General features: G+C 42.0%; 1 protein-coding gene across 1 annotated transcript; it reads right to left on the bottom strand.

Annotated features, from left to right (window-relative positions):
* Positions 1-338: 338 nt before the first annotated feature.
* hrh2b (histamine receptor H2b) lies at positions 339-10,074 on the bottom strand. Its single transcript, XM_052116832.1, has 2 exons — positions 9,457-10,074; positions 339-743 (listed from the first exon to the last, which is right to left on the bottom strand). Exons 1-2 carry the CDS (start codon positions 10,072-10,074, stop codon positions 339-341), a joined length of 1,023 nt encoding a protein of 340 aa, XP_051972792.1.
* Between the last annotated feature and the right edge of the window lie 10,836 nt (positions 10,075-20,910).

Here is a 20,910-nt window from a genome sequence, read left to right on the forward strand (position 1 = left end):
TTAAAGTTGTATCCTGTTAAAGCCACATAATCCTACCAACTAAATTGCAGCTATATCTGCACTTCTTTGGGGAATAAGTTGTTTAATGAGTAACCTTAGTCATCGTTTTTATTTTAAGGCAATTAAATTAGGTTGAAACAATAATACTAAAGTAAATTTAATAAGTTGTTAAATCTTATTTGTGTGACACACCTTTTAAGTAAGTAAAGTTAAATGAACTGATACATTTGTGTATATGTAACAAAGAATTTCTAGTTATGCTTAAATAAAATGACCATAAGTTGATTTTAATTAAAAAGCATGATGCAAAGTAAATCCAACACATATTTTTCTCATTGTTAAGATGAGTCTGTCTGCTTTGGGTCATTCTGGTGCCTGTGAATGATGAGAGTCTGTTTGTTTTGGAATGGAGGGAAAAATAAAAATCCCCCTTGATTTGCACATCTGCAGCGAAGCAACTGGCCATATGCCCGACGGAAATCCCTGTTGAGTGCCGGGTAGAGGATGGGGTTCAGTGCAGAGTTGAGGTAACCCAACCAAAGAACAACAGAGTGGAGGAGATTAGATGGGGTTTTCTCTGCCCACATGCCCATGCATATAAGGTAGGTGAAATAGGGGAACCAACAAATTACAAAAGCGCCAAGAACCGCGGCCAGGGTCACTGTAGCTTTATGTTCCCGCAGAGTGGCGGCTGCAGAGTCAGACTGAGCAAAGGACGGAGTGGTTGCCCTGATACGGCGCACCTGAATATGAGATATGGAGGGAAAGAAAGAGAAAGAGATGAAGGAAATAAAAAAAGTACAAGTTTGGTGACAATACATTTTGTCTTTGGTAAGCAATGAGACATCTGCTTTTTACTTAGAGGTGGCAGAAAACGACTCGGTTACTAACGTAACCTCGGTTCCCTGAGAGGAGGGAACGAGTATTGCGTAAGTAGCTTACGCTATGGGAAAACTCAGTTTCTTGAGAAATATTGAAGTCTTTATGTAAAACGCATTGCAGCTGCACAGCAGACAGCAATGAGCGAGGCAGCTCGGTCATTGGTTGTGCTGCGGCAACTTGCTCGAACCAATGACGGGGGGACTCTGAACGCGTGACCAATGAGCGCGCGCTTCGCACCCGCGCGCTCCAGACATATCCAGCTGCAGACCCGCAGCACCACCAGTTTCAGAACCCCAGTTTCAGAACCCCAGCGCCAGAACCTGAAGTGAGGGGCGGAGTTATTGACAATGAGACAAGCATGGCGGAGAGCATGGTGAGTCGTGTAACGTTTTTGACATCATGTTGTGAAAAATTATCGCATATATTAAGTTCAGCTTTATCTGCTAAATATTTAATTTGTGCATAACTTTATCATCTTAATGAAGCTTGAATATGTTGTCATACTTTACTGTATTAAAAAAATATACAGAAAAATTCTACGGATGGTTCGATACATTTTTGCGTGTTGTAAATGAGCCTTGCGGTGACGTTTTGAAGACATCTTGTGAAGGTGTTAAAGTGTTTGTTCCACGTTCCTCTGTTATATGCATTGTTTGTGAGTTAATGTTACCTTATAGTTGAGGGTTTTTTTTTACGTTGAGATTATTGTGTGGTGCTTTCATCTCTTGTAGAGACATTTCGAATGAATGAAGACCACAAGGAAAAGGCCCAGAACAATCTCCTGGAACAGTCAGAAGCTTCCAGAGAGCCCTTTCTATTTCATTTTGTGTTCAGGTATGACATGGAGTTATTTTAGCAAGAATGTAAGGACAAAATGGGCCTGAGAGTGAATTCCTCATTTGATACATTTTAAGTTTAATTTATACAGGATTGTCATGATAAAATGGGCCTAGGGGTGAATTGGTCATTTGTTGTATATATTTTTATTGTTTCTTTTAAAATTATGCTGTATTTTCTCTCTTTTTAGTTTTTTGACATGTTTTATTTTACATAAAGAAAAATGCATGCTGCACATGTTCTTGTGAAATAAAGTATATTTTATATAAAATGCCCATAAGTTTCAAGCATTCTTTTTCACCATCATGATCAGGAAGTAACTCTCATAATACAATGAAACGGATAACTATATACAATTATATTACACAAGATCAATGTTTTAAAATGCTTATTGTACTGTACCTTAAAGAATCATTATAACATACATGATAAAGTATGATGTTTCGTTTGTAATAAAAGCAAAGTACTCTCCAAAACGTTAGGTGGCACTACTCGGTTTCGAACGTAAGCTCCGCCCCTCACTTCAGGTTCTGGCGCTGGGGTTCTGAAACTGGTGGTGTAGCCTACTCTCCAAAACGTTAGGTGGCGCTACTTGGTTTAGAACGTAAGCTCCGCCCCTCACTTCAGGTTCTGGCGCTGGGGTTCTGAAACTGGTGGTGCTGCGGGTCTGCAGCTGGATACTATTGGCGCGCTCAGAGCCAGCCAAGATTAGCATGGCTAAGGCTATATATTAGGCGCCCCGTCATGAGAGTTCTTTAGGTTCAATCGACTGAAGCGAACTGACCAAGCATAAGCACGGCAGCTTACGCAATACTCGTTCCCTCCTCTCAGGGAACCGAGGTTACGTTAGTAACCGAGTCGCTCCTCTCGAGAGGTCTCTCCTATTAGCGTAAGTAGCTTACGCTATGGGAACACCATGCAAAACGCCGTGCGTGCTGACTTCGCTGTATAAAGCCAGAGGCGGATGCCTGAGCCTTAAAGCAAAGTGATTATCCAACAAGCCGCCAACGGCGAGCTATATAATGGGAAAATACAGAGCCTTTGCCCCAAGGAGGTCCATGGTGGGGCGCTCATTGTAAAAACACAAGCACATAACTTATGTACTGATTTTTCTATGTATTGATATGCATAAAAAAGTCAGTCAGAGACGGACCTATAAGGGAGGAGATAATGCTCAGCATATACATACTCCAGTCCATTCTACAGTCAGGCTGATAGAATGTTGGAATGCAATGAGGGGACCTGTAGGTTATAAAACCTGATAAATGTCGAAGGCGAGGCCCAGCCTGCCGCCGCACAAATATCTTCAATGGGTATCCCACTCGACCACGCCCACGAGGAGGCCATGCTCCTCGTAGAGTGAGCTCTGACGCCTAAGGGGCATTGAAGAACCTTGGCTTCATAAGCCAGCGCTTTAGCATCCACTATCCAGCGCGATATTCTTTGCTTTGAAACTGCGAGACCTTTAGTGCGGCCGCCAAAGCATACGAATAATTGTCCCGTCTGTCTGAACGGGGCAGAACGTTCCAAATATACTCTGAGCGCCCTGACCGGCAGAGTAAATTAGCGCCGCTCGTCCGCTGGGGACGATAAGCTGCCAGAGATATCACCTGTACTCTGAAGTGTGTGGAGAGCACTTTAGGAATATACCCTTGCTTTGGCCTAAGGACAACTCTGCAGTCGTTAGGTCCAAATTCCAGGCAAGCAGCGCTTGATGACAGCGCTGCAGGTCGCCCACTCTCTTGACTGAGGCGAGCACCAGCAAGAGCGCAGTTTTGAGCGAGAGCTGTTTAAGGTGCACGGTTCGGAGAGGTTCGAACGGGCACTCTTGAGTCGCCCAGGACCGTGGCCAGGTCCCAGATCGGCACCGAGGGGGCGAGGGGGTTCATCCTCCTAGCCTCTTAGGAAACGTAATGATTAGGTCGCTTTTCCCTAATGAACGCCCTTTATCAGGATTGTGTGATGCCGCTATGGCAGCCACATAGACTTTGAGCGTGGAGGGTGTGCGGCCCGCCTCCAGCAGCTCTTGCAAAAAGGCGAGTACACTTGGTATCTCGCGACGATTTGGGGTTCAAGCTCTTGGTATCACACCAGTCACTGAACACTTTCCACTTTTGGGCATATAAGCTGCCTCAGAGGGCGCCAAGGCCTCGTGATGGTCCTCAAAACTCCACTGGGAGGTTCTCGGAACCCGCTGAGGGGCCATGCATGGAGGGCCCACAGATCGGGCGGGATGAAGAATCATCCCGCTGGCCTGCCTGAGGAGGTCTAGCCTCAGCGGAATCGGCCATGGGGCAGATTGCATCATCTGCATCAGTTCTGGAAACCACGCCTGGTTTTTCCAGAGAGGGGCTACCAGGAGCACTGCATATTTCACTTCCCTGATCCGACTGATGACCTGAGGTAGCATCGCGATCGGGGAAAAGCATACAAGGGGCGGCTCGGCCAGACTTGGGCGAGCGGTCCATGCGTCTTTGAGAAGAAAAGGGGCAGTGCGATTTTCCCTGGAGGCTAAGAGGTCGACCTCCGCCTTGCCAAAGGTTTGCCATAACCACTGAACCGCCAGGGGTGGAGAGACCATTCTCCTGGGAGAACCTTGTCTCTGGACAGCATGTCCGCTCCCTGGTTCAGGACGCCTGGCACATGCGCTGCTCTCAGCGAGCGCAAGTGCTGTGACCATGAGATGAGCTCCCTGGCCATAGAGTGAAGGGAGCTCGACCTGAGTCCACCCTGGCGATTTATATACGATACTACCATCATGTTGTCTTTCGGACCAGGACGTGTTCGTTTTTCAGGTACGGAAGCAGGGCTCTGAGAGCCAAGGCGACCGCTTTCATTTCCAGACAGTTTATATGTAGGCTTTTCCGGTTTGACCAAAAGCCGGAGACAGGCCTGCCCTCGTAAAGGGCCCCCCATCCTATTTTGGAGGCATCTGTCGTGATAATATTTCTCCGTGTGTTCACGCCCAGACTCACGCCGGTTCGATACCAGTCGACGGCTTTCCAGGGCGTCAGGGCTTTTATACAGCCGTGATTTGCTCTGATTAAAAAGTGGCCCGAGCGCCACGCGTGAGTGGGGACACGGCTCTTGAGCCAGCGTTGGAGAGGACGCATGTGCAACAATCCTAGCTGGAGTACAGCTGATGCCGAGGCCAAGAGCCGAGCATCCTTTGAAATCGTTTGACGGGGCACGCTACCGGTCTGAATGATGTTGCAAGGCGCCGAATAGAGAGCGCGCGCTCTGATGAGAGGCGCCGTCATCTGTACTGAGTCTAGCACTATTCCCAGAAAGGAGATATTCTGGCTGGGGATAGCACGCTTTTGCAAAATTGATTCTCAGACCCAGGCATTCTAGATGGCTGATAATCCAAGATCTGTGCGTCGTTAACTGACTCTCTGATTGTGCTATGATTAGCCAATCGTCGAGGTAATTCAGTATTCGCGACTCCCGCTGTCTCAGGGGAAAGTGCTGCGTCCATACATTTCATGAATGTACGGGGGCCAATGATAGGTCGAATGGTAGTACTGTGTACTGGTATGACTGTCCCTCGAAAGCTTAATCTCAGAAAAGGCCTGTGATGAGGCGCTATCGAATGTGAAAGTAAGCGCCTTTCAAATCCACTGATAGAAACCAATCCCCGGGCTGAACTTGCACGAGGATATGTTTGGTCGTTAACATTCTGAACGAGCTGAATCATTAAAGCTTTGTTCAGATGTCTGAGATCTAGGATGGGGCGGAGGCCACCGCCCTTTTCGGACGAGAAAATAGCGGCTGTAAAAACCTGCCTCGCTCATAGAGGGAGGAACAGTTTCTATAGCGCCCTTCTCTATTAGTTTGAGCACCTCGGTGCGTAGAACATGTGACACATCTCTCCTCACTTTCGTCTCGACCACCGCTGAAAAGCGGGGTGGTCTGCGAGCGAATTGAAGCGAGTAACCGTGTTTTATTATGTTCAAAACCCATTTCGGCATGTCAGGGATTTTTTCCCAGGCTTTTGCTCGCACAGATATGGGCTAAATGCTGGCTGGGGGCGTGTCGCAGTGACGTATGGGCCCCACCGGCAAATTGCCTTGTGCTAACACTGAGCTTACAGCTGTCAGAGGCGCGGGCGCGCGCTGAGCAGCCTTGTTGAGTGCCGAGTGCAGGGGTGCATGTGAGATTACAGGCACGCACGCTATCTCCGAAATGTCGCAGCATGAGCTGGAGAAATGTTTGAAACTGTATGGACAGTGTTTTCGGGTGGGGGTGCATACATTGTAATAGGCAGGCGCGCCACTGTCATAAAGCTTCCCGCTCTTAGCGGGGAGTTTCTTGGCTCGCGCGTCGCATCCGTGATGCTTGCGGCATGAGACAGAGAAATGTTTGAAACTGTATCGACAGTGTTTACGGGTGGGGGTGCATACATTGTAATAGGCACGCGCGCCACTTTCATAAAGCTTCCCGCTCTTAGCGGGGAGTTTCTTGGCTCGCGCGTCGCATCTGTGATGCTTGCGGCATGAGACAGAGAACTGTTTGAAACTGTATGGGCAGTGCTTATGGGTGGGGGTGCATATACCGTAGTAGGCATGCGCGCCACTTTCATAAAGCCTCCCGCTCGCGGCGGGGGTTTTTTGGCTATGCATACAGTGTTTGTGTGCACAGCAGGCACGCGCACTACCTTTATAGTATTTCCCGCTTTTACTGGGGAAGTGTTTATAACTGTGGGAACAGTGCTTGCGTGTAGTGGTGCATACATGACAATAGGCACACGATCTACATATATGGTGCGTCCAGCTGGAGCTGGGGAAGTATTTGGCACTGTTTGGACAGTATTGATATGTGGGAATGCGCTCTTTAGTTTGGACACGTGACCCCTTAGTGACACAGGCAGAAAATGACTCTTTTTGTGATTTCTGTGTGTTGCCGTTAAAACGGCGTTTGATTGCAGGTGAGCGAGTTCTGTGATTGGCCCATTGACTTCTGTACAGACATTTCCAGCCGCCTGTAAGGGGACTGGGTAATGTTTCACACGTTTTAGAGAGAGTGGTCCGGCTTTTGCGAGACACGCACTCTCTCTTTTTCTTCCTATTGCTAGGAAGACTTACGAGGCTCCGGGTTCAGCACGATCTTGGGCCGAGGACCCGTTGCTCAGGCGGCTTCCTTCAGTTAGCGGAATGCGAGCAGCGTCGAGCATCCGTTTCAGGTCTGCTCTTTGGCTGGGAGACGGGAGGCGCCGCCCTGGCTCGCTGCTGCTGCTGAGGCAGTCTCTGGCGGCTCTGAGACGAGCTGGAGCGCTTGGGCAGGAAGTGACGCATAGCCTGCGAATCCTTCCGAGCTTCAGTGAAGCGTTCAGCAAACTCTTTTACCGCCGGTCCGAACAGGCCGCTTGGAGCGATAGGCGCGTCAAGAAATGGCGCCTTATCCGCGTCCTTCATCTCTGTTAGCGTCAGCCACAGATGGCGCTCAAGGACAGTCAGGTTAGCCATGGCCCGGCCGATGGATTGGGCGGTGGCCTTTGTGGCTCACAGGGCTACATCAGTGGCGCTGCGCAGGTCCTTGAAAGCCTCAGGTTCAGGTCCCGACTCGTCCATGGTGCGGAGAAGTTTGGCCTGATAAACTTGTAGAACAGCCATGGAATGAAGCGCTGATGCAGCTTGGCCGGCGGCGGCGTATGCGCGGCCGGCGAGAGCTGAGGTAGATCGGCAGGGCTTCGAGGGATGAGAAGCTTTGGCTTTCCATCCAGCAGTGGAGGGTGGGCACAGATGGTTGGCCACAGCCTCCTCGAGGGGCGGGGTTACCTCGTAGCCTCTTTCTCTCGCGCCGTCCACCGAGGAGAGCGAGAAAGAGAAAGAAGGCTTCAGGTGAGCAGAGTGCGGGGCTTTCCACGACTTTGTGAGTTCGTCTTGAACTTCGGGGAAGAAAGGGGAGGGTCTCTGTCGAGGGGCCTGCCGGCGCCCCTGCAGGAATCACTCGTCCAGCCGGCTGCGGGCGGGTTCTTCCGGAGAAGACCAGTCGAGCCCGAGGTCTTCCACGGCTTTGGACAGGATGCGGACGATCTCAGAGTCCATGCTGGTGCCCGTGCTCGTGTCCGCTATTGTCGATGGCGCGGGGTCGAAGGCCGAGCCCGGCCAGTCGTCGGATGCAGCGTCAATAGAAAGGCTGTCATCCTTTTCACCGTCGTCCCCTGACGCGCTGAACGAGACGAGACCCACCGCTCTGTTGGAGGGGTGCTGGTCCGCCTGCGTGAAATGGACTGGCGGCGGGAGATCCTGGGTAGTGGTGAAGCACGCGGGACTGGCCCGGCGTGACGTCACTGAATTCGCGTGCTCTGGCAGCCTCTGTGAGCGGCACTTTTTCTTGCGCGGCTCGAACGGAGGAGACGGCAGCACGGTGGAAGCAGGCTCGATTGCGGCGAAGGCGGCAAAGCGAAGCGCAGCTCGGCGAGGCCCAGGGAGTCACATTCGGGCATCCGCCCTGAATGAGAGCAACTTCTGCGTGGTCAGGTCCCAGGCAGCGAGTGCAGATAACGTGGACGGTCCCCGCCAGGAAGAGGGCCTCTGCACGAGGCGCAGGTTAAAGGCATTTGGAACAACGCCTCGAAAATTGCTCTTTTACTTAAATCAAAAGCGTCGCAGAGGCGAACACTTGTAAGTAAAATACCATCAGTGATGCGCGCCGGATGGCGTAGCAGAAGGCTTCGATGGCGGCTGAAGGCGCCGGCGTCCTCTTAGCAGTCCTGCTGTAGGCTTGTCAACGGCGGGCGAAAAGACTCCAACAATCCGGAGGATCCAGCGAAGAGAAGGTCTTCGCTGAAGGAGATTAAATCTAAAGAACTCTCATGACGGGGCGCCTAATATATAGCCTTAGCCATGCTAATCTTGGCTGGCTCTGAGCGCGCGGGCACGAAGCGCTCAGCTCATTGGTCGCTGCTCAGAGTCGCCCGTCATTGTTTCGAGCAAGTTGCCGCAGCACAACCAATGACCGAGCTGCCTCGCTCATTGCTGTCTGCTGTGCAGCTGCAATGCGTTTTACATAAAGACTTCAATATTTCTCGAGAAACTGAGTTTTCCCATAGCGTAAGCTACTTACGCAATAGGAGAGACCTCTCGAGAGGGAACTGTACATTAGTAGTTGACCTGACATGTAATTTACTTTTCTTAAAGACAAAGGGCAATATTTTTCTGTCCTCATCATGAACTGTGAAATACAGATATATATCAAAATGAAAACTGTGAATAGAAATGGGCATTACCCATGAATGGTCATGAGCTACATTATACCTTAAAAATGTTACCGTAACATTTTACCTTTTTATTTAATATGAAATATTTATGTGGAACTACATCTTGCAGTGACACCTCTATGTAATAAAAATATTATTGAGAGATTTTCAGCAATAATAATAAAACAAAAAGTTTAAGGTCTACTTAAAATGTGTGGATTATATCATATGGGAATTAGAAATGAGTCAAAATAGCCTGATGACATGAAATGTCCTTTAATATGAAAACGGTATCGTCTGGTGCCCAATTGCAACTGAAACTACGTTAAACAGCATTTATCAAATTTTATTATGTTATTCTGCATGCACTTTTATATTGTCATAATAATTGAAAAAAAAAAAAAAAAAATGCTGTCCAGTCAAAGCATTTAAAATATACATTTAGCTATATACAAATACATTTAATTCAAATCATAATGCTGGAAACATAAGATCAAGTCTACAGACTACAGTATGCCCAATCTCTACCCACATACCTGCTCACGTGCAACACAGAATATCCGATGATACATTCCGCATATGACCAGTAGAGGGAGGTAAAAGATTCCAAATGCACCCAGGAGCACATAGTTATTATTCCATTCATAGCGGCACGTTCTGCCTTCCTCTCCCTCGTCCCACATGTCCCAGTGCTGATTCTGCAGTCTGAAGTCAGGTGTGTTCCAGCCTAGGTGAATGGACAAAAAGGACACAGCCAGAGAGCACACCCAGATAGCTGTTAGGGTGATCGCCACACGTAAAGGTGTGACTTTCCTGGGATAGCAGAGAGGACTGCAGATGGCAAGATAACGATCAACACTAATGGCCAGGAGAGTGAGGATGGATGCAGTGCAGAGCATCACATCTAGAGAGATGTAGATGTTACAAAGGACTCCCCCAAGAGGCCATCTCCCATTGCGTAGTTCCAGCATGGCAGAAAGGGGCAGTACCAGCAAGCCCAGCAGCAAGTCTGTCACAGCCAGTGATACTATAAAACAGCTACTGATCTGGTGCAGATGGCGGCTAGTTGCCACAGCCAGACAAACCAGCATGTTTCCACAAATCGTCAATGAGATGAAGGCCACCAGCACTACCCAGCGCAGGGCATTAGACATTATTGGTACCTGCTTGGAGCTTATTTTACCACAGGTCAGAGTGATGTCAAAAATAGTCCAGTCATCAATACACTCCTCATCAGTTTATCTCAAATATTTAAAGGAACATTTTGAAGACTTTCTTATTGGAAATTGATGTTGTAGTGGACAAAATGGCTATAAAACTGGCATTAGAAAACCTCAGTCACTTTCCTGATTTCAGACCAGGTTCATTCCTGCAAAAGAAAGAACATAGTTACTTGCACAGCAAGCAGATAAGCTGTTAATCAGGTTATAAAGTGAATTTATTAACACAATGTAGTACTAGACATTTTCATCTGAGGTTATTCTCTGCCATTCATATTTAGCAACGTGTGTTTGCTCCAAGAAATGTTAATGAATGCACTTGTCTGACATGCTGTGGCGTTATGTCTTCTGGAAGGTCACCAAATAAATTTAATGCAAATCTAAATCTAAATTGAATGCAAATTGAATGCAAAGCTTTGGCCCATGTTTAATGCAAGGACAAAAAGCCCTGAGTTATACAGGACAAGTCCTCACAGAATCAGATGAATCTCTCTTAGCTGGGCTATCTTCTGATTTAATTTGTTTTTTTATCTACTGTATATGAGTTAAGGTTATCTGTAACTAGTCAACGCTACTTAAAACATTTCAAAGTTCAGTTATCTTGAGCCAAAAAAAGTAAGATTACTTAGAAAAAGCATGCAAGCCGATTGCCTTAAAAAGTTAAGTTCAACTAATTATATTTTACAGTGTAAACTAAACATGTATCCTTTTCAGCCTGAAAAGACAAATATTTTAAATATTTATCTAATTTCCTGGGTACAGTGCATCAATTTTATTGTCCATCGTTCTTTTTAATTTTTATATATATACTTCCTCATAAAGTTAATTATATTGTTTTTGTCATATTGTCAGACTGTGTTGTGCATTTATGTGAATGAAATATTGAGTGGTGTTATTCCCCCATGTGACTGAAAATAAAAACTATGCTTAATCCAGACCTGGGACATTCAAACTACTATGTTCTGGAAGTATGCTATAATTAAAAAAAGGTAAAAAGGCTCAGGTAAAAAAAATACAAATAAATACACACACATATATACATATTATCATCAAAAACATTATAATGTAATGTAATAATGATAAATTTAAAAATCACAACCAGTGGCGACGCGTAGGGGGCACGTACTGGTCACATGCCCCCCATATTTCCAGACTTCTGCCAGGTTTTATAAACAAAATTTAAATAAAAAATAATATATATATATATATATAAATATATTATAATATATATTTTTTTGTTTGAATGTTTTTCAGTAAGTGGGTAGAGAATATGTAGTTTATTTAAAAATGTCAAAGGTATTAACATAAACACACCTTTATATTTTTTCTCGCGAGAACGACCGTTCACTGAATGAGTGTTTTCAGTCAGTGCGCGGCATTCAAAAATATTTTTTAAATGGCAAAAAGACAGCTAAGTTTGGAGTTTTTCTACAACAAAAAATCTAAACCACCAACGCCAGAGACATCAACAGACACAGAACCTGACTCTTCTGTAGTTTTGAATGTTAGCAGCAACGAGTGTGACGATACTATTTCATACGCTCAGCTTACTGCGGATGCAACTGTCGAGTCTGTCGATAAAAGAGACCCTTGCCTTGAACCGGAGGCAGATTTGGAATATATTAAAGAAGGCCCATATCAGCCAGTAATTAATTTTCCATCCAGTGCCTGCGGGATCAAAAACTGAAAATTCAGGCAAGTGTGGTACAATGAGTATAAATGGCTTGAATACAGTGTACGTGATGACAGAGCTTTCTGCTTTCTGCTTTTGCTGTCGAGCATTTGGCAATGGGCCAAACAGTGACCTGGCATTTCGAGTTACTGGTTTTAAAACATGGAAGAAAGCAAATGAAAGATTTCGGGAACATTCAAAGTGTGAAGCTCATCTAGAGGCCGTAGCTAAATGGAAGGGTAGGCTGCAGTCCTGTAAAACAGGGAGCGTTGCGTCCCAGCTTGATAGTCAAAAGAAAAAAAAACAGTGGCGGACAATAGAGCATATTTAGAAACTGTAATAGAGAGTACTTTATTTTGCACTTGCCAGGGTATATCTTTGAGGGGACATGAAGAGGGAATGGATTCCACAAATCAAGGCAATTTGCGGGAATTGATGAAACTGCGGAGTACAGACAACGAACTGATTCAACGATTTATGGTTAACCGTGAGAAATACTTCACCTACCTACACAGCTTGTGTCAGAATGAAATAATCAAAATCATGGCTTTACAAGATCGATAGTAAATGAAGTAAAAAAAGCTGAAGTGTTTTCCATCATTGCAGACGAAACAATGGATCTGTCAAGACACGAGCAAGTTGCTCTCATAGTGCGTTACGTAAACCAGTCATTTGAAATACAGGAGCGGTTTATTGGCTTCTACAGGACGCTGCAGACGGACGGGGTTTCACTTGCCACACTGATCAAGAGTACATTATCAGCTTTGGGACTTGATATTTCAGCTCTAAGAGGTCAATGTTATGATGGAGCCGCCAACATGAGAGGAACCTACAAAGGTGTGAACACACAGATACTTAACGAAAATCCCCTCGCTCACTGTGTTCACTGTTATCATCATATATTAAATCTCTGCATAGTGGACATGGTTTCCTGCATTCCAGTTGTCCGAAATGCTTTCGGAATTATCCAGGCTCTACGAAATTTCATTGAAGTAAGCTCAAAGAGACATGCTGTGTTTGAAAAATTTATGTCACAAAAAACGTATTCTGCGGGGCCAACTACACTTAAATCACTCAGCGACAATCGTTGGAACTGTCGAGTCGAGGCTATCAGAGCTGTGTTGGAAAATTTTGATGAAATGGTTCAAGCTCTGAACGAAATTGCACATGGGGGTTCAAAAGCTGGAACTGAAGCTTATGCACTTCTCAGAAACGTGCAAGACTTCAACTTTCTGTATTGCATGTTTTTTATACAGAGAGTGCTAATGCAAACAAAAAACCTGTCCAAATTTCTTCAATCAAAAGACTTTACATATCAAACAGCAATGGCGATGGCTAAATCCGTAGTGTCTGTACTAAAGGAAATAAGAAGTGATGATTTTGCATCCCAAACCTTTAATCACGCCTTGTGTGCCATGCAAACAGGTTATTTCCACAAAACTGGGAGGAGGGGTAAAGTCCTCATTTGAAAAGCCCGAGGACTACTACAGAGTTGAAATACTACAATTCTTTTGACAAGGTAAGGTTTTTAAAGCATACATTTGTTATTGTCATTTACATTTGTTATTATTTAGTTAATGGTAAGTTGTCACAAAAATAGGATTAGGTCATATGTTTGTTAAGGCATTTCGCAAGGTGGCGTGGCTATATTTATTATGAATGGAAAGTTAGCACGCCACCTGCTAGTTGTCTCATTAATGTGATGCAGTCGTCGCTGTGTTTTTTAAGATTTTTGGGGAAAACTTGCTATGTGGTTAACACATACCCGATAGATTTGGGTTAATTAAAACTAATTTTTCTACTGATCCTGAACACTGCGTACCACCAGGAACTATAAATTGTGCCCCCCCACTATCAACAGTTACGCATCGCCACTGATCACAACCAATGACATTTCTCTTCTAAACATATTTTATTACAACCCTGTTACATTTGAAATGTTTCAGGGTCAAAGGTCAGATGTGTAATGGCTTATAACAGCCTTAAGTAAAGTCAAGTGTGCATTTTAACAAGTGATAATACAACAAAGAGAACAATTAATGATGATAAAGCATGAAAGAAACATTTATTCCTGTATTTTTTTTTGTCAAAGTTAGACAAATCGAATGTTAGACAAAGCAAATAAATAAGATTAAAGGAATCAATCTGTATTGTGTAATTTCTCATCTCTGCATTATGTTTAGAATGTCTCTGTAGTCAATACTTCAATCTCTCTGTATCTAAACCATTCATTTGTTACTGTGTTTACACAAGATCAATCATTTCTATTTTTGGAGGAAATTTTGCCTGGCATTTCAATATCTGCTTCAGCTTTGTCTGGACTGCCTTGGACAGTTGGACGGTGACCACTTCATCTCATGGCTATCGCTAGAAGTACCATATCAATGGGTTTTGTCTATGAGCCCTGACTTTTCAGTTCAACTTCCATAGCCAGGAAGCCAGCCTCATCTCCATCGAGGTGGAGTGAATTAACAAAACTTTTGTCCACTGTGTTGTGCATCAGGATTGCTCTGGTTAATGCTAGAATGACACTAATGGCTTAGAATCCTTATTCAAATACAAATTTTGGATGTCCTTACATTTTTTTTACATTTTAAATGAGAGTAAAACATGGATCATTGCATTTGGGCCTTTAGATATTTCTGACAGTATCACGCTCAACCTCAGTAATTTGGCATCCTATGTTAAACCCTCTGTGAAAAATGTAGGTGTTGTATTTGACTATGCACTGAAGTTTGACAAAGAAATAAAGGCAGTAGTCAAGTCAAGATTTATTCATTTAAGACTTTTGGCTAAAGTTAAGCCTTTAAGACAAAAAGACAATTTTCATGTGTTATGAGCCAGTTCAGTTGATGTTCATTTGAGTCAGCGCTGCTGGTCAGCAAGTGGTTTATTTGAAGTAAACGACATTGCCACTCACTCGATGATCACATGGATTATTACTACAATACAGTTTACAATTTAGTTATCCTCTGCTGTGCCAGGGAAGGTTAACATCAATTAAAGTGTGTGTTAACAATTTTTGGTTATCCTCTGTTTTATCAGGGAAGGTTAACAACAGTTATGAATGTTTTTTCTCTTTTTTATAAATTTTAATCATACATTTTTCAATTAATTGTATTAATTTATTCTTATTTCTTGTTCTTAATTGGTTTTTAAATAAAATTTTATATATCTTGTATTTTCTTTATAATTTTTATATAAAACACTTTGAATTGCCATTGTGTATGAAATGTGCTATACAATTGCCTTACAGATGGGAAATAGAGTCAAAGTAACAGCTTCAGCATTAAGGCTTAATGCAGCTGAGATTTCTGCGTTGAGAGGAGACGTAAACATTCAACATGACGGAAGAGAGAACGAATCTGCAAAACATTTTCAGGGAGGACCCCCTTGGATGGCTATTTTTATACATAGAAAATAGGATGAATTTCACCAAATTTCCATTATCTTCAGCAAGCTGTCAAACTCTACAGCTGAGGAATAGAGTTAAACAGCTACAGCTTTACTGGTGTTGTGACAGACACAGGTAATCACACACGCTCAATCTCTCTCTCTCTCTCTCTCTCTCTCTCTCTCTCTCTCTCTCTCTCTCTCTCTTTCTCTCTCTCACACACAAACATTCCAGAAACAAACACATCTTTGTTTCTCCAATAACTTGTAATAAAATAGCCGAAGCCATCATTGCTAGTTCTAAAGTATGTTTTTTGTATTAGTATCGGGGGCTTGGGCGCATCATTTAATCTAGCAAGGGCAGATCCTGATCCATGGCATAAGAAAGTAGCTTCATGCAAATGTGTTTTTTTGTGGCAGTCCTTAGTTTTTCCTAATTTATTTATTTAGTTGTTCATCGAACTGTTTTATAAAAGCAATATCACAATCGCAATCTTGCTGTATTTCCAGATATCAGCACGGCTGTGATTACCTGCAGCCGAATCACAGCCATGCTGATATAGGGCTATACTGAACTCTTGCTTGAGTGATATTGCTTTAATATCATTAAGGTCCCCAGTGTCCTATTATACCTTTCAAAAGACTTGTTTCTTTACCTCTTTGTTTTGAATGGCATGCCATGAATAATAATAGATTGACTGATGTATCAATCACATTACACATGTACCACCTCTGCTGTGAGATCACATGCATTGTGTGTTTATGCACAGCACTAATTTACTCTTTTAGTAAATCACGCCAAAATAAATGAGTGGTATATTCTCCAGGAGTGTTAAAGTGTGAGGTTGATGAATCTTTCAGTAGTGTCTCCTTTAATAAGAAGTGAATCAAACCACTTGTGATAAATTGGCTGCCAGGGTAAGTAAAGACTGAATGTCCCTTCTACACTCTCTGTCAATCTAATCAACCTCCAAAACTAACAAGCCATCTTCTAAAATAGTAGCCTACATTTTTTTTTAAATGTGCAGAAACTTTATTGGCTGATGTGTAATCACAAATTATGGCCATGCAACCATTTAACTGATTCTAGGTGTGCGGTCTCATGTCACCCAAATGATTTACTGAAGTGTAGTGATGTTATCTCATACATCCTTAAACAATGATGAGAACTAATAATTCTTTCGACATTCCAACCAACAATCTTTGTCAATGTTTAGCTTCTTGGCTTGAAATCTCAAATAAATTATCAGGAAGCAGTCTGCACATTTTCCAAAACATAGGACACACAACTTATATTTTATCATGCATATGGTAAACATAGCTACATATGGCTTTAGAGCTATATGGTACTGTTCAGAATGGTGTTCACAATGATAATGTTCACCAAATCAGGACATTCCACTCTCAAAAAAGCCCCAACCAATTATTAACCTTAAAAAAACAATTCTGGAAATGTTACAATTTAATTTCTTTGGTAAAATAAAGTCATATTTAATAAACTACCCTTCATCTTCTAAATATTAAACGTTTGAAATGCAAGCTTATTAAATGCATAACTTTTAATGTCTTATGAAATTATGAAATCCAAAGACATGTATCAATAAATTTAACCTTGAATCCGATTTCTGCTTTCCACAGACATTACATTTTAAATGGTAACTTTCTTAATAAGAAAGGAAAGGAAATAACTCACATTCTGCAGGTGGATCATGTGCACAGTGTCAAAACTCCAGATTGCTTCTGGTGAGCACAGTACTGTAACAGTGATTGTGAGATAATGATTCTGAGTTTGTGACTCTCTGTGCTTCTGTCCCGTTTCTCTCTTTTTGCCCTCTTCCCTTTACTCACATTTCTTTTCCCTCCCTGTGTCTCCAACTTCCTCTGTCAGTCTCTTTATTTACAATCTGTTTGCTCTTTTCTATCTTATCACTGTCCACTTTCACTCATTCTCTTTTTCTCATGGGACAACATGCTACTGTTTTTTGCATATACAGAATCTCTCTCTCCATTTCTTGATCTTATTAATGCTGATCTTATTACCTTCAAACTCATATGAAGGAAACATTTAGCATCAGGGTTAATGGGTTCCTTAGTGGTAATGGCGCCAATGTGAAAAAAGAAAAGCTAAAGTCTGTGACATGATATGCTGCCTTTTATGAAAATCAGTAACCACAAAATCCAGAAACATGTCTCAGTCACTTCATATGCAAGCAGGCGATTATCAGTGCCCTCAAGAAAACAATCGCACAAAGAAGAAATTTACCGGCCGATGTGATAATTAAAAAATTCTGAATATTGTCAGATTTATCTGCCTCAGCGATATATCAGTCGACTACTAATAAATAACATGTAATTAATAAAGTGCTAAGTGAGTGTATCTGCAAGCAGCACATTATGGGGCCAAGCACACCAACAGCATATAAGGTAGCATGACTGGATATCACTGATTATTATTTTAAGAAAAGCAGCATAAAAAAACAAAAGTAGTATTGGTTATATTACAATGCAATTTCTTCTAACTTTTGACCAATAGGTGATACTGTCACCAAATGTATATGATGTTTTCAAGGTGTGGTAGCAATGACACATAAAAAGTTCCATGTTAATTTGCTAAAGTGTTGCTGAGATACAGTCTCAGATCCATTTTGGCATCTTGCCATGAAATTCATTGATGCGTTTCATGAAAATGGTTTGGTCTATCAAAAAGCTTTTCAATTTGTTTTGCCAGGAGTGTCCTTAGATGATACACAGCACATTTTATGCAAATCATATGTATGGCCTAGGATATGTTTGAAAAAGTATGTTTTCAATTACATTCAAAATGGCAGACAGGAAGTTTGACCGACCATGGCAAATTGGGTATCATTGTACTCGGAATGACCCAAGGAATCTAAAGAGAGCAGTCACAGGATGAAAGGCCAAATTAATCCAACGATAAGCATTTTTACACATTTCATTATAACTTTTGACCACAAGGTGGGGCTGGGCATGGTGCCGATGATGCATACCAAGTTTCATAACAGTGTGCCAAAATAATAATTGGGTATCATTTGACTCGTTATGCCCCAAGGAATCTAAAGAGACAAGTTCATGATTAGGCCAAACTATTGAGAAGTTATAAGCAAAAAGGGCAATTTTTCACATTTCCTGACTGTTAGATGGTGGAGTGCTAAAACTCTGCAGGTCCCCTCAGGTCATGCATGTGAGGACATATAGCAAGTTTCGTGTCAATAAGATAAAGCATTGCGAACATAGAGCCTCAAGTCCATTTTGGAGTGCTCACCTTCTAATTTGTTGATGCGGTATATGAAAACCACCAAAAAATGTTAATGTACAATCATGAATTCCATAACTTTTTTCATGAGAGTCTCTTGATGATACATGCTAAATTTTGAGTGAATTGGACATACTGTCTAGGAGGAGTTTGAAAATGTAAGTTTTTCAATATGGCGGAACATCTAGTTGGACCGAAATTGAAACTATGGGCTAGGTAGGACGCGTTCTTTGAAGGCTGTGGTATACAAAGAATCCTCCTTTAAAAGGCTTGTTTAAATGAGATGGCCTTCGTAGGACAAACGGAAACAAAACTTATCATGGTTGCTATGACAGCAAGCCACTCTTTAATAAGCACTCGCTCTTTGAGTGAGAAGGGAACAAAGTCCCTTTGGAAGGGAATTTTTGAGGTACATTTTAGGAGAGTTATAATGATGTAGAGAGAAAAGAAAATAGATTTTACAGGTGTATAGACTTTTAGTCTATAATACTTTATTTTTATCATATATTACTATAATTATACATAATATATACTCTGCATCCATCTACTGAGGTACTTCAACTTGGGAATTAACATTCCTTGCATCATATTTTGAGCAAATTGGCATCATTTTATTTAGACAAATGATGTACATTTCCGTTGAAGCAAAGAATTGTGGGTTGTGAGTGCCCATGAAGGATAAACCTCATGCATCCTCCGAATTCCTGTGAAAGAAGGTTGCATTCGAAGGTCGCGTTTGGAGTGACCTACTCGTTTTTACTGAAACGAGACAGCCTCGATGATGTATGCGGCCAACAAATGCGACCTCCAAAGGACATAGACTTCAAAACTAGACGCAGACAATGATATGCATTCGACTTGGCATGAGCCAAGGAATCTAGTTATGCGCATAAAAATAAGTGCAACTTTGAACAATTGGTGACGCTAGAGGGTGTGAGTTAGAGATCCCAAAATTAAATCAGTTACATTTGAGAGTGTCCTCTATCAGTGTCCTCCATTCAGTATTTTCTACAGTAAATATGGTTCTATGGACTGCCACTGACTCCCAGCCAGAAAAAGAACAATAATAAGACATCTAACAGATACAATAGTTGCACACACCTTCTTTGATACAATTCATTCCTTTCATTTATGTGATTACAAATGATTTACATTTATATAAAACAAGTAAAGAGTTATATATTTATACAAGTAAACATGGTTCATATTAATTCCAAACTGTAAATTTCTATATATAATAATATTAATAAAATCATATTAATGACATAATCATTACTGATATTATTGATAGAAGACAAACATGTGTTGTCCTGGTTTAAAATATACTGTTTTTTTTTTCTTCTGTGTGTTGCTTCTCTCTTAAAATGATAGTGTTTTAACACTGTGACAACCAGTCCAGTAACCTGTGCCAACCCAGAACCTGGGGTTGTTTGGCACAAATGCACAACATAATTCTGACTATTAATTAACAAAAATCAGTAAATATTTGGTGATCTTGAATTCTGTGGCAGGGCGGAGGGAGGGGCCGGGTCCTGATCCTACATACCCGGTCCCGTATTAGTCTAATCAAGCCTACAGAGAGGGATAAAGGTCGACTGCAGAGGATCGTGCGGGAGAGAGAGATCGTTTATGGACATGTCCATCATGTGTGTGTTTGTCCTTTGTTTCAATTTATTATTAAAATATTATTTATGTTGAAAAGCCGGTTCTCGCCTCCTCCTTTCCATTGATCACTTTACAAATTCATTTAAAAAAACAAAAAAAAAATGTTTTTGACCTAAGAACTAAAGCTTTCATTTGTACCTACTTGGGGTATCTTAATGATTGTTCCAGCAGAGATATTCTGAAAAGTGTGCCAACCAACACAAGTCTCTCCTATTAATAGATTATTCCAGGTTCAGTACAAGTTAAACTCAATCGAAAGCATTTTGTGACAATGTTGAACCCAGAATATTCCTTTTTAAATAAGATATATGTTCAGTAAATATGCTTAACTTTCTAGTATAAAAAAGTATATACTTAGTTCAGTTACTATAAAGCAGATGTTGCTTTGCAATTTGCAAAATTTTATTGTTTGGAACTTATGAATTTTGTTTAGTAAGATCATACTACTAATCATAAATTTAAATTAAATACTAATAAATTAATTAAAATGTATGCTATTTAAAGATTACTCAATTCAGTTTGATGAAAACTGTTAAAAAATGGAAATTTGAATCTTTATTTAAAAAAATATTTTTAATCTTAAATATAGACTGAAATATCTTTTGATTACTATATACAATGTTTCTTATATCTACTGTAAGTTTGAACTCTCTATCGAGTGTTTAATTTAGACACTCCTCCACAATGCATCAATGTTGGTTTAAATGGCTACATAACAATTATTAATTAATGATTAAGTAATCATTTAGCTGACGCTTTTATAGAA

Source organism: Xyrauchen texanus, chromosome 44 (assembly GCF_025860055.1).
Source record: "Xyrauchen texanus isolate HMW12.3.18 chromosome 44, RBS_HiC_50CHRs, whole genome shotgun sequence".
NCBI lineage: Eukaryota > Metazoa > Chordata > Actinopteri > Cypriniformes > Catostomidae > Xyrauchen > Xyrauchen texanus.